At 38.3% G+C, this 18,976-nt stretch overlaps 1 protein-coding gene across 4 annotated transcripts in view; it reads right to left on the minus strand.

Moving 5' to 3' along the window:
* Positions 1-18,976, minus strand: part of RELN (reelin) — a 3,085,913-nt gene that overhangs the window by 764,355 nt on the left and 2,302,582 nt on the right. For all 4 annotated transcript variants that reach the window (XM_044088524.1, XM_044088525.1, XM_044088522.1 and 1 more), the window contains exon 30: positions 8,287-8,494. In XM_044088524.1, the coding sequence (XP_043944459.1) occupies positions 8,287-8,494 (208 nt within the window). The remainder of the gene's footprint in view (positions 1-8,286; positions 8,495-18,976) is intronic.

The following is an 18,976-nucleotide window of genomic DNA, read 5'->3' on the forward strand; positions in this document are numbered from 1 at the left end:
CAACCACCACTTGTAATGTGTATAATAACACTGTATCAATAAAAGTCAGACTTAAATATTGGATTAACAAATAGAAACATCTCACTACAGAAGCTGATATTGCAAAAATACTCCATAAAATGAATGTCATCAGTTATCAAGGCACATATACAGACTTCATTCAGAATGGTCTCCGTTCCCATCTTCCCTACTCTAAGTAGACTGTATAAGAAAAATCAAAAAAATATCAATCACACTATCACTGCAGAGCCAACAATCAATTTACCATTTAGAGAGTAAATGACAAAATAAGTTAAAATGCCTAGCTTCCAGCCTCTGGAAGTCTGATCTCTATATCAGTTGGGTATATATCATATTGGGAACAAATGTGCAAACTACCAGAAATCAAAAAACAAAGTGACAGTTTCACCCACTACCAACCTACTCACCACCTACTACCCTTCCACCAGTCTCACCATCCATCATTGCACGTAACACCATATAAATATGATGAAATATGCTTCTCTCAGCCCACATTAAACAGGCTATAGTCTAACCTCCATATGAGTAACACAGAACACCAGCTACAACACATTAATTCAAAATATGCTAACAGGTCAAATGATAGAATGGGCTGTGAAATCTTAGTTATCCCCATCTTGTAAGAAGCACATAATCTGCCAGTGTCTCACAGCAGAATTAACAATTTTATTAAAATTTAAAGCTGACATTTTCTTTGCTAATTTATAATCGTCCACAAATATCTAATAAGTGCCAACCCAGCCTCAGCTACATTGTAGTCCTACCACCTCAACATCTACAAACATTAATACTTGCCAAAGCAAGATGGAAAACAAATCATCCTTCCAAATCTTCTTCACAAATAAGTACCCAGTTAACAATGCATTCACTGAACATGACCAGAACTTTTCACAGTTTTTAAAATAAAATTTAACATATCATTTACAAAAACGTATGAAAATAATGCATGAACTGTGTAATACTGCACATTTTAATAGCACACATTTCTAGACAGCTGCATAATTTCCCATCATTTTATAAAAGCATCATTAAAAAATCCAAAACTTCTATAACTGTTAATAAGGTCTTCTAAGATGACTGTTAAAATCTGAAATACAAATAATAGAAAAAGATAAAATTAGAGAGGAAAAAGCTAGTCTGAGGAACACATACTCATGGTACTTGCAAAACTACAAATAAATCACGTGTGCACATGATATCACAAATAAATCAACCATGATTAAAATCTAAACCAAATAATGCATGTAATCTCAAAAGTACACTTCACATTCACTGAATAAGCCATTTCATATCAAACAATATAAAGACATACTTTAATTCCCATTTTTAACATCTGCACAGAATAACTTTAAAGGCAGTGAACTTTTAAGTGCAATGAGACATTCCAGGGTAGTCCTTACTGGGAAACAATGGACCTTGAGGCTTATGAGTTCTATCTGCCGCACTCGGTCTTTTCAGACCTTTGGAAATCTGATTGTTTCTCAATCAAGAATTGTCATCCTATTGTTTATTATTACTTAATGGTACAATGACTGCTTAGTGAATATTAGCAGTCACTAAGAATAAAAATCACAGCAAAAGTGGTAACAAAATATATCTGTCTTCACTCTGATATACATGTTGTTTACACAGTAATCAATACACTGTGTTACTCGATGGTGCACAGAAGGTTATCAGACCTTCATGAAAGCAAAATTCTTGTGTTTCTGAGGCAATCTACCCTTTTTCTTATACTAAAGTATACAATTATTGTATTTTATTGGGACATCACAGGATGCTCTAATGCAATATTCTAAGATATTGATAGAAGACCACAACAAAGCATCTGTTAGACTTGTAATGTTTGTTTAAATATGACTCATGATGCATATGTGCATGAAACACTAGTTCACCAAGAGAAAATGAGGTACTGGTTAAAATAATTAAACAGTAAAGGTAAAATGGATGATCTTAAATACCACAAAAGCACTAGTTCAACTAGTGTTCTACTGGATCTGTAACATTTGTTTACAAAGGAAAGTCTCTGCAAGATGACACAACTGTACTGCATATGTGCATGTAAAACAGAGCTGAAGAAGATATTATTAAAAAATAATTTTGTTACCGTTTAAATGATAATGATATATTACATGACAAAGAAACAGACTGGCATGACCTGAAGTATTGGGCATGAAAAAAACTGGAATACTGTAGTCACAGGATCTCTCAGCTATTATCACTGGGGATGAAGGCCTTTCTGATTTGTAGGATGATGCCCTTTTAAAACAACCTGATTGTATCCTTTGGTCACTGGACCATGCAAAGGGACATCAAAATCATCAGCATGCACCCTCAAGGTGATTCTTCTTCTTGTTTAGGATGACTTTCATATACAAACGTGAAAGGATACTATAAAAAATAATGATTTTACAGGGTGGTAACAGATTAACTACAAGGGAATCGGCTGCAACCACAGAAAAATCTGCTCCGCTCCTGTATAATTAAAGCAATATTTTTGATACAGAAATATTGTAGAAAACTGGCAAGGAGTCTGAAGGTTCAATACATGCAGCTGAATCTGAACAGAATACTGAGCATTCTTGTTTCTTTTGAGAGCTATCAGACAGTTAAAAGTAATAACTTCAAAATGTAAGAATATTACTTCCCTCAGTCATTCCTACTTCTCGGTTCCAGGTGGTTGCTCATAACCTGCACATACCAGCTGAAGCTTTAAGAGTCAGAGCAAGGCTAGATAACTCTGGAAAAAATAGATAATTTCTCCTACCTACAATGTTAATTTAGCAACCAAAACGTCTTGCTAGATTCTACATTTTTGCATTTAACTTCAGGAAAGTCTCTGTTGGAACTTTCAAGAAACTGCAGGTAAACATGGCAGTACCACACAGCCTAAAGAATGATGATAACCATTCTAAATTCCAATGGAAAACATCTCTTGTCAGTAATAAGCTAGCTATCTTCCTTATCAATCTGTCAATGTGACAGCTGACATTTCTTCAGTTATTGAAAAAAAGTATTCATAAACATGTTGCTGACTTTATGCAATACCAGATGGCATAATAGGTTAGGTCTTTACCTGACTTCCAACTAATTGCTGCTATAGAATTTACATGTTCTCCTGTGTCTCTGTGGGTTCTTTCCACCTCCCATAAACATGCTGAGTGCTTCCACCTCAAAAATCACCCAATAATGGAGTTGTGGAGAACAATGCAGGCTATAGATAGTGCTCTATAAGGGGGAAGAGTTGTATATATGAACTGCTTTGTTCATTAACTGTGGTGCACAGTATCACACACAGACAGATTACAGACTGGAAGCTGTGTCAGGGCTAGACACTTGACAGTAGTTACCTGTGATAACTATTTTGAGGACTCAGTGTACTCTGATCTATACCAGAGACACATGATAATGGTGTGAGGGGTGTATGTGCCCCTACTGGCCAGTGTGTGCCTGCCATAAAGCAAAGCAGCCCTGGGTTAATAAATTACTGGCTATCCAGTTTCCATTTGCTCAGCCTGGGTTACCTGGGACACCTCTATTGAGCAAAAGCTGGACTTAAAACCAATCAGCCAGTCAAACATGAAATAAAAATTTCTACACTCAGTGCACGTTCACTGATAGGATGCAACTTGGAAGTGGATGATATGATTTTAAGGAGGAAATGGACATCTTGTGCATCCAGGAGACAAGATGGAAGGGCAGTGCAGCAAAGCCTCTTGGCTTGGGATACAGAGTCTACTACTCAGGAGGAGGACAGAGTAGAAATGGGGGGGGGGGAGTTGTGGTGAGGGAGAGGCTTTGTTAGACAGTGAAGGTTGTCATAAGAATTAGTGATAGACTCGTTGCAATCAGACTCCAATGTATGGATAGGGCACTATTCATAATCCCAGCATATGCCCCACAGCAGGGTTATGATAGTAAGGAAAAGAGCACATTAGGAGAGCAGCTGCATGCCCTACTAGATAAAACAGGACAACATGAATTAGTGTTGATAATGGGTGACCTCAATGTTCATATTGGGACAGACACAACAGGATATGAGGGCTTCCTGGGTCCACATGGGTCAGGCAACAGTGATTAAGAAGGAGAGGCAATTCTAGACTTCTGCCTGGCAAATGGCTTGACAGTAGCCAACACATGGTTCAATATGAGAGACAGTCAAGACCACATATAAGAGTGGCCAACATGCAACTCAGGTAGATTTCCTCCTAGTAAGGAAAGGGTATTGGGGTAGAATCAATGATTGGAAAGTTATCCCCCGTGAAACAGTCGGACCACAGCATAAACTACTGGTACTCAAAATCAGCTGCAAGCAGTGGACAGAGAAGGCTCTAAGGTCAACTGAGACCAGGCTGAAGACCTGGAAGTTGACTAGAGAGAAAGTACAACAGTTTAAAGAATTATGCAGGGCTCTAGCATCCCAAGAAGATGAGGAAATAGGTGGATTTGAACAAGGAAAGCAGGACCTTAAAACAGTATGTGTGAGGACTACAAAACAGATATGAGGTACACACTAGGGGGACGCTGGTGGTGGAATGTAGAAGCTCAGGAAGTCATCAAAAGAAAGTAGGAGTGAAGAAAAAAGTAGGATGTAGAAATGACAGGCCAGGCTAGGAAGGAGTACTGGTTCAGTAACAAAGAGGCTAAGAAAGGAGTTGAAATAGCAAAGAACAGAGCATGAGAGGTGCTCTACCAGCTTTTACAACGTGACTCAGTAGGTGGCACAAAGAAACTATATCAGGTTGCAAGGCACAGACAGAAAGATAAATAAGATAGTCAAGACAGCCTTCCTAATGGATGCCAGCGACAACCTGCTCACTAGTCCACAGGACATCAAGGTCAGAAGGAAGGAGTACTTCCAGCAGTTTCTGAATGATGAAAATCTCACAGAAGCTATAGTTCACTAGATACAGCCTAGGATGAGAGAAGAGGAGTCCACACTAGAAGAGACAAGGACAGCATAAGGAAAATAAAGTCAGAGAAAGCAGCAGGTATAGATTAGGTCACAGAAGATATGATAAAGATGCCGGGTGAGATGGGGAGAAATGGCTCCTGAGGGTGCTCATAGCAGTGTGGAGAGAAAGGTGTATCCCAGATGACTGGTGAATAAACATGCCGGTGTAGAAGAAAAAGAGGACATCCACAACTGTGGGCAGTACTGAGGTATCAAACCCCTGTCACATTGCATGAAAGTTCTGGAGAGGGTGACCGATAAATGAATACTCAGAGCAGTAGAAAGTAAGTTGGAAGAGAAGCAGTTCAGATTCAGATCAGGATGCAGCACAACAAAGCCAATGTTTGCAGTAAGACAGATAGTTGTGAAGAAGCAAGAGATGAGAAAAGAGCCAACTGGGCATTCCCAGACTTGGAGAAAGCATATGGCAAGTTCCCTAGAAAGCTGATTTGTGCAGTCCTGCTGTAGTTTGAAATCCAAGAAAATTGGTAGAATTAGTGCACGCTATATACAAGGATCCAATGACTCAAACATGAACAGTGCTGGGTCTCATAGAAGGGGTCTCATAGAAGGGTTCCCAGTGGGAGTCAGAGTCATCAGGGTTTAGCTCTGAGCCCACTGCTGCTAATGCTGGTGATGGACTACATTAGCAAATAGGTCAGAAGGGACAGACCAACAATGTTACTGAATGCAGATGATCTGGCATTACAGGTGGACTCTGAGCAACAACTTCAGCAAAGGATAGGGGAATGGAATGGAATGCAAAACCTGTGGATATGGGATGAAACTGAGTAGGATAGGGGAATGGAATGGAATGCAAAACCTGTGGCTATGGGATGAAACTGAGTACAGATAAGACAGTGGCAATGGCAGCAAACTGGGGAACACACAAGATGATGAGAAATGAGATAGAGGGGAATATAGTGGAACAGGTTAATAGCTTCAAGTACCTGCGAGGGGTGGTTGAGAAGAAGGAAGTCTGAATGAGGAGGTCAAGGCTAGAATCAGAAGGCCTACTGCAGCCAAATGGCATAGAGTGCCAGGTGTAGTGTATGACAGAAGAATGCCAGAGAAGCTGAAAAGCAAGGTGTACAACACAGTGGTGCAGCCAGTACTACTGTATGGTACAGAAGCCTGGGTAGTAAAGGCAGAGCAGTTAAGGAACTGGAGGTAATGTATCTGAGCTGGGTGGTAGGATGCACACTGTGGTTCAAATGAAGAAATGAGGACACAACAGCAGAAGCCAAAGTAACTCTAATTGCAGAGAAGGTCAAAGAGAACAGATTACCGCAGTTTGGGCACATGTGCAGAAAAGCAGAAGCCAATCTGGTGAAGATGATTTGGAACAGGCAGGAAGAAGACAAGAGAAAATGTGGACATCCAGCAGTTGAAGAAGGTAGGAGAATAGCACTGAATAGCGAGAGATGGTGACAGTTGACATGATACCCTGAAACCATGTAGAAAATGAGATAAAATGGGACTAATGATGGTTAATGATGATTGCTGACACTGATGTTGAAAAGCTGATGTTCCACAAATTCCTCTACAGGCAGAAATAAATTCTACATAAAGACAACAAAAAAGCATTGTGTATGCAGCCCCACCACACACAGCCACCATGTAAAAGCTCATTTCACCTGCATATTAAAATAAACTCCTAAATTATGAGCAAATGCTTCATCAATGTAAATACTACCTTTAGTATCCTCTGTGTGATACCAAGCATTTTAAGGGCAGAATAAGTACTCATGGCCTTTCATTCCTTACAGGATTCCAAAAGCCATAATACCAAGCATTTTAAGGGCAGAATAAGTACTCATGGCCTTTCATTCCTTACAGGATTCCAAAAGCCATAATACCAAGCATTTTAAGGGCAGAATAAGTACTCATGGCCTTTCATTCCTTACAGGATTCCAAAAGCCATAATCAGGTTTCTCGACTATCTTAGCATGTACATCAGAGAATGTCAGTAAATTTAAAAATGCCCATAAAAACACCACAAAGTATTTGTAGTTTATAAATACATATGATGAATTTACTCACTGATCAAACACAGTGTTGCAAAATTGCCATGTTGAATAAAAAACAACAGCTTGACAACTGCAAGCTTGATCACAGTACATTGGCAGCACAACTCTAACAATGTTTACTGATGCCCTTATCTGATCCTAACAGGCAAGCTGTGACCTATGTATCAGAGTTTAAGTAGCTCAGTGTCTGGTGTGACAGAACTATACTTCTTTACTTTCCATACTGACTATCCCTGAAAAAAAAAGTATTGGGAGAATTGAAGACCTATTACAATATGTGAAGGTTACTAATGTCTGGACCCTATAAAGCTACTTCTTAAAACAAAGTCTCTCTTCAGGACCTTGTGGAAATACTAAAGTACTTTAAATGATGATCAAAGTTTGCAGCTTTATAACTCTGCCTAGCCTGTCTGAGAACCACTGCCATATGCTGGTCAAGGCAGAATGGCTTGCTGTTATTGTAGGGGCCAGTTAGCTGCTTAATTCCCCTACTCTTTATTGCACTGCATAATTTTAGTAATTTGTGACTGGAAATTAATGTGTAATCTAGACTGGTAGCATATCAGTTATCTGCTTTCAGTCAGGTTATGAAACTGTTAGCATATTCATATTTCTTCTGACAACTTACATATTGTTCATTTGATTTTATGTTTTACTCTTTAACCATTAAAGTGGCTTTAATTACACTGAACATGGTATGATTACTGTATCAGTTACATTTTCATTAAATTACAATGTTCTTCTGAGAGCGATTACTGTTTATAAACAAGGTGCTTGGTAAAGGAGGGTCCTCTTTGCTACTATGTCAGTATGTAACACAGTCAGCAACCATCTGGATTCAACAGTAAAGGGAAGTTACTGCTTCTCTGGGAAGTAGCTGTTACCCTGAGATCAAGGCTACTGAACCTGCATGTAGAAAGTGATAAATAAATCAAAACCCAGAATGTTGAATATATACACTTCCTAAACTGCTCATTTTCTTATTAACTAGGTTATACCAGCATGTCTGTATTTGTTATTCATCTGAAATAATAAAAAGATAAGTTAATATGGAAAGATCTATATAGCTGAGGTCAGTATGTAAGAATTGATGGATATGAACATTACTGCTAGTAGAAGTTGGTCACTTAGTTGCTCCATGAAGAAAAAGGCAAGACAACTGTTTTTTTTTTCTTTTGAAGCAATTATTTTAAGCAGCAGTAGAGATAGAAGAAATAATCAAGCAGCCAGAATAAAAATCAGATGATATGAATTAAAAAAAAATGCGGGTGTGTTATTACTCACCTCGTATTTGTTGTATCCAAAGAGACGGTTCTAGCTTCTCTCTTTCCTGGTCCATAAAAGTATAACGACTTCCCATCACTAAGTGTCTCACATCCTGTGCCAGCCTGACCTCCAGTGATTTTATACCATAGAGGGCTAAGCTTTCCTTCAAATCTATCAAACATCTCTCCTGGATTAGGTGAATTAGGCACACATGTTCCATGCTCAGCTGAGGAGACAAAAATTATAACAATATTGTGATTTTAGCACGGCAATTTTGCAATGTAATTTTTCATCAGTAACTATATTAATTTTTCATATATATATATATATATATATATATATATATATATATATATATATATATATATATATATATATATATATATATATGTGTGTGTGTTTGTGTGTGCATATGTATTTGTGTGTGCGTGTTTGTGTATGCATATATGTGTTATATATATATATACATATACACACACATATATATGTATATATATATATATATATAGATAGATATATATATATACATATATGTATGTATATATATATATATATATATCTACACACACACATGGGTTCCGTTCAGAAGCTTGAAATACTGAAATCTCGAATTTCAGTATTTTGAGACCAATAAGCTGAATCCACATAAAAGCAAAAGTTTAGAAGCACGAAATTCAAAACCTCGAATACCGGAGGTTTTGAATTTCGCACTTCTAAAGTTCTGCTATGGTTATGCATTCAGGTAAGTGTGTGTGTGAGTTAAGGGGTTTGGGTAAGGGCTGTGCTGTGTGTCAGTGTGTTTTGTTGCTGTGATATGTGTGTGTGCGAAGAGCTTGTGTGGTGGTGTTTTGTGTGTGTTTGTATGTAGTACGACCTCAGAGTGAGAATATTTAAGTAGGGGGGTGTGGGGTTGCAGCCCCTCACATGAGGGGTGCAGGGATGCTTGTCCCCCTGCTTTCATGTAGTAGAGTGATTGTGTGTGTTTGTGTGATGGATGGTGTGTGTGTGTGTGTGTGTGTGTGTGTGTGTGTGTGCATGTAGTAAAACTGTGAAATTCAAAACTGCTGGTATATGAGGTTTTGAATTTCGCGGTTTTTAGTTTTCGTTGTTTTGTGGATTCCAATTTTTGGGCTCAAAATACAAAAATTCGAGATTTGAGTATTTCGAGCTTCTGAAGTTAATCCATATAGATTTTATATATATATATATATATATATATATATATATATATATATATATATATATATATATATGGGTCTGCTTTGAAACATCTAAAACCCATAACATTGAATTTCATAACATCTAACACTACATATCACAGGAGAATAACATCCTCTCCACATATAATGACACCAGACTATCAAACACACTTTTTACTACATTTCTGCAGGGGGGGGTAAGCCCCACTGCACACCACATGTGGGGGGCCCCACCCCCGTAAATGAAATATACCAACTCCAAGATCGACTACAGTGGGAAAAAGTTAATTTCCTAACCCCACTGTATCAAGCCCCCCTGCAGAAATGTAGTAAAAAGTGTGTTTGGTAGTTTGATGCCATTATATGTGGAGGGGATGTTATTTTCATGTGATTTGTACCGTTAGATGTTATGAAATTCAATGTTATGGGTTTTAGATGTTCTGGTCTCAATGTTATGAAATTAGATGTTATGGGTTTTAGATGTTTTGAAGGGGACCCATATATATATATATATATATATATATATATATATATATATATATATATATATATATTAATTATGTGCATCAAGTAAACAACAGAAGTTTATGCACATAAGTATCTAAACACAGCTGGACAATTTCTTCGTTTTCTAGCTTTGCTGTTTATGAAAAAGGCCAGTGAGACAATTTGTACTTCATTTTCAAGGATGTCCCAGACAGGTTCCAAATGCTAAGCAATGCATATGCAAAAGAACAAAGTGACCATTCAAAAAGTGGAAACAACAGAGATGGCAGAGACATGTTGTTGTTGTCTTTCGGCTTTTCCCGGTTAGGGGTCACCACAGTGGAATTCCGGTCCGCTAATGATTGGCAGTAGATTTTCATGGTGCCAAGTTGCCAGCTTGACACCCAACCTTCAATGAAGGCACGCCCATTCACGCATGTCTTTCGGAACGCCACTCGACCCGCGGGGAGGACATGCAGACTCCACACAGAAGGCACTCTCCACACACTAGCTGAGAATCGAACTGGAGAACTTCTTGCTGTGTGTGGATGAGACATGGAAAATCAGTAAGAAGCAGATGTTGTACATAAGAACTGCATATAGTAATCCTTATGGATCATGTCTAATACATAAGCATAAACATTTAATTCTTTACTTTTGTTTCAGGGTAGTCTGACTGGAAAGATACCGTTTTAAGGACAAGGAAACAGTGTCATTGCCTCCCTTTAATCAGCCCTCATTAGGCCAGTCATTGAATATAATGCCCCCTTTGGCATGCATCTGTCCAGACAAATGCAACAACTGGAATATCATCAGAGATACCTTACTATAAGTATACACGGCTTAAACAATATGTCTTACATGGACTGACTCATAGCCTTGTCACAATACATGGTATCCTACAAACTGCTAAGACATGACCTATGTCTGGCATACAAGGCATTCTCCAGCCCAATACTGATGGACCTTTTGCACATCAACAAGTCAAACTGTGTCATAAATACTTGGATGGAGAGTTTATTAATCAGTGTACCTTGTTTTTAGTGCTTTATAAATTCTGAACAACTGAGTGGCTCTTGGTTCATTTTTACAAAGTAAAGTACTTTTACTGAATAATCACACTTTTATACACTGTTTAAAGTACACTGCTGTCATCTTATATTAGTTATTGCCTTTCCTTAATTTTAAGTTTGTTTGCAGTAGGATTTCACTCTGAACACGCTTTTACTGTGCTTTTAGATTAGGTGTTTATCTGGTCTACCTGAGCTGGGAAGCACACAAATGGGTCCAAGTATAGTTGTTTTAGTGGCCAGAGAACTCAGCAGCCAGTTTTCTGTATTCTAGCAGTGGTATAAATTTGCATGGAGCTGCTCGCCACTGCAGTGCCCTATACAGAAGCAAGCATCTAGGAACATTGCTTATTTTCATTATACTGTGAATGTTTACTGTGCTGTTTATTGGGTTTTTTTGCACTTCTTTAAAGTTTAAAGTTGCATTTTCAAACTGCTGTAAGGGCTGCTGTTCTGCACTGAAATACATTGTATCTAGTGTTTCACAGTTAGTATCAGGCATCTGTATGTGGTTCCTTAACACTTGCGCTCCAAACCAGTCATTTTAAATTAACAGGATCAAAATCTACACTCTTGTGGCAGGAAGGGGATTATTTCACCTATATGAGCTAGGAATTGTTGGTAGACAGCTCATTGTGTGCTTACCTGATTGGCTTAAGGGCATAGTTAGTATAAAAAACTTGCTTTTTTTCTGATCGTATATAAGCCTCACATTTTAGCAAAGCTGCTCTTCGTGCAGCATTAGTTACTGGTGTCTAGTTCATGTAGGCATGAATGACCTGAGACATACCTCTTTGGACTATACGAATAGAGATATATGACTGAGTTCTCAGAATGTGTCACAGGCAGGTATGAGCCTAAAACTGAGCAGCATTCTACATCTCCTAAGATGATGCCACAGTACCAGCAGAAAATGATCGACTTTAACAATTGGCTTAGCTACTGGTGTCAGTCTAAAGGGGTCCAGTACTTGCCAGCCTGGGATGACATGGGTGACATACCACGCTGCTTTGCCAGAGATGGTCTTCACCTGCCACCTCTAGGCTTTTGGATATTGGCCAAAATATTATCCACCCCTATAGTGTCTTTTTTAGATATTGGGAAACAGACAAACCTTCCAACATAGCAAAAGCTACTCAGGATAAGCTAAAGGTGTTACTGCTCAATGCCAAGAATCTCAGCAAGAAACTGCATCCACTAAAATTTCTCCTCACCCTGAAAAGTGTTGATGTCTGTTCAGTTACTGAAACATGGTTCAAAGCCACAGAAAACACTCTGGCAGTGCATGGCTATAATGCCTTTCATATATTACGACTACCCACTGAACATGAAAGAGCAATAGGCAGAGGTGAATCTACTTACATAAAGGATAAGCAAACCTCAAGGCTGGTCAAACAGTATGACATGCTTGAGCTACTTCATGTACAACTAACATAGGAAAGACTCTATTATCATATTCTTGCCAGCTACAGGTTCCCCGCCATCAACCAGGAAACCCATACATCATACCTGAAGTTACTAGAATCACTCACCATCCAGCCCAATACCATACACATTGGTGATTTTAACTACCCCTCTATTAATTGGGAGGTATACATGACCACTAACATGCAGGTTCAGAGATTTCTTGAATTTGTAAATTTAAATGCTCTGGAGCAGCTACTCTGCACTCCAACTAAGGGAACAAATATCCTAGATCTAGCACTCACAAATATGACAGAAAGAGTGCTACACCCCACCTAGTGTGATGTCCTTAGTGGTAAAATCAGATCACAAGGCAGTCTCCTTTGAAATAAACTTACAATTAGTCCCCCACCTAACCCCCAAACCTTTAAGAACTTCTCTAAGGTAAATTACCCCCTATTAAGAAAAGGTATACTAGTTTCAAAGCTCCCCCAAATCCAGAAAACACAGAAATCTATGCAGAAGCATACACAAAATCCCTATAAGACCATATAAATAATTGCATAGAAATGGCAGTACCAGACTGAAATGAACCCAGGTCAAACTGTAAAAACAAGCCACCTTGGTGGACCCATGATATGAGTAAGTTGTACGACAAAAGAAAGAAAATCCTGTCAAGAAGTAAGAGTGAATGTGCAGAACAGAGTAAAAAGTCACTCTTTTGTCTAAATAAGCAAATCGGAGAACTAGTCAAATCTCTGAAAGTAGACTTTGAGGTAAAATAGCCTCACAGACTAAAGATAACAATAAGGCATTTTTCAGTTGTCTGCAGTCTTAAGGGCATAACCCAACAATGTGCAAAATTAGTTGTCGATGTCATCACCTACACTCAGCCAGAAGATATTGCAAATCTTCTGGCTGACAAATTCAGCTCAAATTTCACCTCCTATCACCCCCAGTCCTCTCCCAAGAAATACCCTCCACCACTCAACTGCCAATTATCACCAAAGGACATGTTGCCATTGTTCTCTAAAACTAAAAAGAGGGTTTCAATGGGTCATAAAGATATACCAGGTTGCCTTTGAAACAGATTAAATCAGGACTTATCAGGCCCATTAGGCCTCTGGACTGGCTTTGTCCTGATAGAGTGGAGGGCAACAACAGTCATCCCTCTGCATAAAGGGAACCATCTACTGACCTGGGAAATTACAAACCCATAATTTTGACTAGTCTTATATATGAGACCATGGAAAGAATAATCATAGACCCAATAAATAATAGGAAACCTCCAAACATTAGGTGTATGCTCTATTTATTAGTTAGCCTAGTTTGGATATTTGGTATGGCAGCTTCATATGAAGGAACCATTAGAATTGAGTGGGTTAGGTCTCTGAGGGTTTGGATTGCTTTGTTACCTCTTATTGAGACTTCTGGTTATATAATGCCACAGTACAATTGTTCTGTTCTATAAAACTCACAACCCTCTCTGTTGTATATTGGATTCTACTATACTCTTACAATTTACCTTGGGCACTGAAGTCTTTCACTTTAGCGATGTCATTTAGATTTACTGTAAATTTATAAGAAAACATGTCCATGGAATTTTACAGGAATAAAAATTCCTAATAAGATGAATTTTTAGCATTTGCTATGTAATTTAAGTGATAATACTTGCTGGACAGAAGAAACCCACCTAACAGGTTTAAATTAAGGATTTCTAAATAAAATCTGGAATTCCCATATGTTTGCCTCACAGATTCTAGCAATCCTAACTGTGATGTTGCTATTACAATTAAGAAAAAATGACCTCTCCGTATAAATTGAGTAATATATGAACCACTGGGCTGATCAATCTTAATAGAAAGTTAATTTTTACATTTTTCTAAACATTTGATTATGCAATAATTTCATAACTCAATGCCAGATTTGATAATTACCTTTTCATTTTAGTGGGTGACTGAAATTTAGCATTGGGGTTTCCCTTGAATAAATGTGGCCAAGACAGAACTATTCACAGTAGGCAACATATAATGATGTCATATGAGCTATTAAATTCAAGTTTCTTAATAGTAAGGACTGTACTTTTTTCAGTATCCTATAAATCATTGTTGTGTCTGGACTATTTATGCATCCCTAAAAAGTTAGCTTTTTAATAGTAGGGGTTCATAAAGATCCTAGAGCACTTTATGATCACTCATCAAATAGTCTGAAACTAGAACAACACCAAAGACTGAAGCATATTATGATGAGGGACGTTTAAAGCAACTCTTAGTAGTTACCTTATTAGCTTGGCAGATTACCTAAAAAGAATAGCGTTAGAATTTCTACATCTTCTTGAAAAGTGTATTGAACAAATGTAGCTTCCCTTTGATCCAAACATAACATCAATTCTTTATGCTCTTTAATTCAAACTGAAAACAATAAGTGAAAAGATTATATTCTTTTGAGACAGGAAAGAGTACCGCATGCTCAGAATAAGTGTAATATCCACCAAATTCTTAGCCAACATATTAAAAATTAATCATCTTAATAACAGTCTTAGTATTCAGTCCCAAATGATATTAACAAAATCTGTCATTCAACTTACCACATAATTTGTGCTGTTAGAACATGCTTTGATTATTGAACAATTTATTGATCAATACCTTAACCTGATTCATTTTAAACCCATCCTTATCTTTACCATCCCTGAACAAACCTTTTGCAGTATCTAGAGTAGAAAAAAACCTTCAGTGAATTGAGATTTGGCAAATACCAGGCCCATTCATTTCTGAGGCACATTTGTATAAAAAATCATACAACCTGCAACCATTTGCAATAAACTTTATGATCACATTGAAAATACTAGGGTTCCTATTAGAAGAACAAAAGTCCAAAATATCGAATGGCTGTATAAGCAAAAATTGCATTCATCCATGTGTTTTTTTGTGAGATTGTGGTACAGTGAAGATCGGGACATTTGCCCTTTCCTCACTGTAGTGTGATCTCGGAGTTGGTATATATAATTAGCGGGTTCGAAGTCCAGCATTTTGCTGTTTACAGTGTTCTATTATATGAACTTTCATTCATATAATATAGACCCAAATACTAGCATAACAAGCAAAATGCTTTTCAAATTTCATTGTAAAACTGAACTTTGATCTCTTCAAGGAACACCTCTCAACTTCCCGATTTTGCAAAATGCTTCTGATTTTGCCTTGTCAGAATTTTCAAATACTTTATCACTTAACAACTGTGGGTTTGGCAATCTCACCTCAAACCCACTCAAAATAAATAAAGGCATATATTAAGGGTGTCCCAATCACTATTTATTCTTTCCTTAATCACTCTCCCACAGAATCACATAAAATCCATTAATCATAGTTATACAGCCTGGCAATTTAATTATATCAATAACTTATTTTGCAAATGATATTTTGATTTATTTACAGAATTCCAATATGAAATTCTGTCAACTACCAGAAGAAAAAATAAGCATATAGTAAAACCTCAAAGTATAACTTAAATCTAGAGAATGTGCACTTTATTTCCTTTAAATCCAAAGCAAGTTAATAATCTGGAACTGTCATTAAAACTGTTTATTTGGGCAAAATGAAATACCTAGTAGAAAAAAAAATCAGCTTAAAGGAAAACTCTGTCCTCTCCAACAGTTTAACTCAATCCTTAGGTTTCTTTCCTCCCTACTGTATAGCTTCAGTAGTGTGTAGATACCAGAAACCTGCTTATACTTTTTAAAACGTTCATTTCCTTGCCTTAGAATCAAAGGAAGGGAAAGCCCACCTACTTTTTTAAGCTTAATGTCTCACGTACTTTGCAGAGGAATTCATCCCTGCCTACATGACATATCATAGATACAGATAAATCTGTGGTTTACCCTGTCAAGTATGATTGCCAATCTTAGATGGCTAATTATTCCTGCTAATGTCAGGAACACAGCAGCTGATACAGAAAAAAGACAGAAAGCTGTGGAACTGTTTTCCACTGTTTTTATTGCAGAAAGGAGGAGAATTTAATACTCTGTTTCATAACAAAACAAATCAATTAGATCAGTCAGGAGTTTAAAGGCAGTTATCACCTCTTTTGACAAATTTACATATGCAGCAACACAGTATTGAAATGCTAAGCTTTAAATGAAGTTTGGCAACAAACTAAGTTGTCCCAGGACATCTCCATGGGGGGAGGGGGGTGTATTAATATTAAAGGGAGTAAGTGGGTTGGGGAGGTGAAAGGGTCACGTGGAGGCATTGATGGTTGGGAGGAAATGAGATAATGATGGGGAGGGGCTTAAGAGGTTTAGTCTACTGTAGTTGGATTAAGCAATCACATTTTGGCGTGAACTTGCTATTGCAAGTTTATATCCTGATGACCTGTAAGTATTATGGTGGACAGGTAGGCCTTGGTTAATGCTAGGGTTTGTGGCAATTTATTTATTTAGTTGTTTTTTTTTTTTTGTGTATGTGGTACAGTATAGACATGGGGTACTTAAAGTTTTTGAGGTGTCTTAGGGTTGTGTTAGGTTCTGGGATTGTTAACTTTTAATTTGGTCAGTAGTACTTAGAATTGTGTTGGGCCAGCACTACTCCCATTTTAATAATCAAGGTTGTCGCAGGTTTTGTTGGTGGTGGGGGTGCATGTGAGGGCTGATTAGTAGTCATGTAGTCATTTTTTTTCCCCCTTGTTGGTCAGAGGTGGTTATGGAGATTCATCGGTGGGAATTTGTGTGATCTTGGCCACGTGGAGCTTGATTCTCACTGGAGCAGCCATGGTGGTTGTAAGGTTTTCATGTGTTTTTTGTTGGGCAGGCTTGATGTGTGTTCAGTTGACTTGCTTGGGGGGAGATACGGTAATGAAGCACATGCCTGGCTTCTGAAAGTTTGTTTGTGTACTGGAAGGGGTACAAGGTGCAGCATGTAAGGTAGGAATCATACCGATTTAACTGCATTGAGTTTACGGAAGGTGATTTTTTTTTTTTTATCAGGAGGGAGTTTAGGCATTTGGGTGGGGAGCATGCTGGTAGGGCCGGATTTGGGGGGAGCCTGCTTGGTGGCTGTGGTTGATGGAGCTTGGGCTGGTGCGTGTCTCTCATGGGTGCATGTTTTCGCAGGGAGTCTGGGGTTTCACTTCGGTCTGTGTGGTGGTTTCCCGTGCATCGCATTGGGAAAAGGAAAAAAAGTCCAAGAAAATGGGGCTGGTTTGATGGTGGTGCCATGTGGGAAGTTGTGATACTGTGGATTTCGATGATCTAATGTTGTGGCTGGTTTCCAAAGGGGTCGTTCAGTCACAGGGTTGGTTTGGGAATTGGCTGTAGACAGTTTGTTGCTCTGTTGCTCTGCCTCGCCATGTGGTGTTTTGTCCTTCGTGTTCAAACTGGAGGAGATTTTGTATTGGTGGCTGCCGTATTTTGTTGTGTGTGTTTTTTCCTCTCGAGTGCTTTCCTGGCGGAGACTGTGTAACTGGTTGTGCTTTTCCGGTGTTGTCTGTAACTGGTTGTGTAAAATGGTTGAACCTTACAAAAAAAAAAGCAGTTTGGTTACTCCCTGTCTAGGTTGGTTCCCCTTCCAGTTATGTATAGGTCAGAGATAACAGGTTATCACATATTTTAAGATGCGAATTCAGATGAACACTTCCTGTTAGGGAACAGATGTTGGCGTTTTTGTTCACGGGCTTTCAGACATTGGGGGGTGGGATTCCGGATTAATGGTCATTGTCAGGGAGCAAGTAAGCTACTGTACTGGTCTGCCGAGAAGGTCCTGACTTGCTTAATTTGGGATGCATTTTATGCACAATATAATAGCGGAAGAAAAATAAGGATGATTAAATAAGTGAATATGTGCTTAAACACTTTGCAGAACAAAGCACAGAAGTGAAATGAAGAGGGGCACAAGATCAACTTGCAGTTGCACTATTCCCACTGTCAGCTATTTATATTCATGGTAGCAGCTCATTTGTGTAGCATGCTGATATAGTCAGACAGCAACTGCAGTTTTAAAATAAAGTGCTACAGGAATACCTTGTGCTACCTGTTTTTGGCCCTTTAAACCTAGAGTTCATAAAAAGAAATTACTCATGACCACAAACTGAAGTTCTTTTCCAAACTATATACATAATTGTTAACTTAAGCAACCCCTACCATCTCAGTATCAACTTTGGGTGTACAGGGGAGAGTTTTTGAAATAAACAAAGTGGATGGGTATAGGAACAGCAGTACTGAGGCACTGGTGAAAAGAGAACTGAGATGTACAGTGAAGTTTTGATTGTGGAACAGTCTTCATCTTTACCCAGTGGCATAAGGTTTGCTAATGTTGCAAAGTAAGAGATCATAGACACAGGTGATATACATGTGGTTCCTTTAGGGATAGCAGGGACTGCTATTTATCTGTGACACAGTGAGGAGCTTGATAATCTTAGGGTATCTGGTGGTACAACCACTCCTCAGTTGGATTTAGAAGAATCAGTTGAGATATTTGGGTGTATTTTAAAGATTCCCTTTGGGTGCCTCCTCTGGGAAAGTTACCTAGCAAGTTGCAATTGGAGAAGGCCCCTGGGTAG

The sequence above is a fragment of the Protopterus annectens genome, chromosome 11.part0 (genome assembly GCF_019279795.1).
Source record: "Protopterus annectens isolate FY-2018-M chromosome 11.part0, PAN1.0, whole genome shotgun sequence".
Lineage (NCBI taxonomy): Eukaryota > Metazoa > Chordata > Ceratodontiformes > Protopteridae > Protopterus > Protopterus annectens.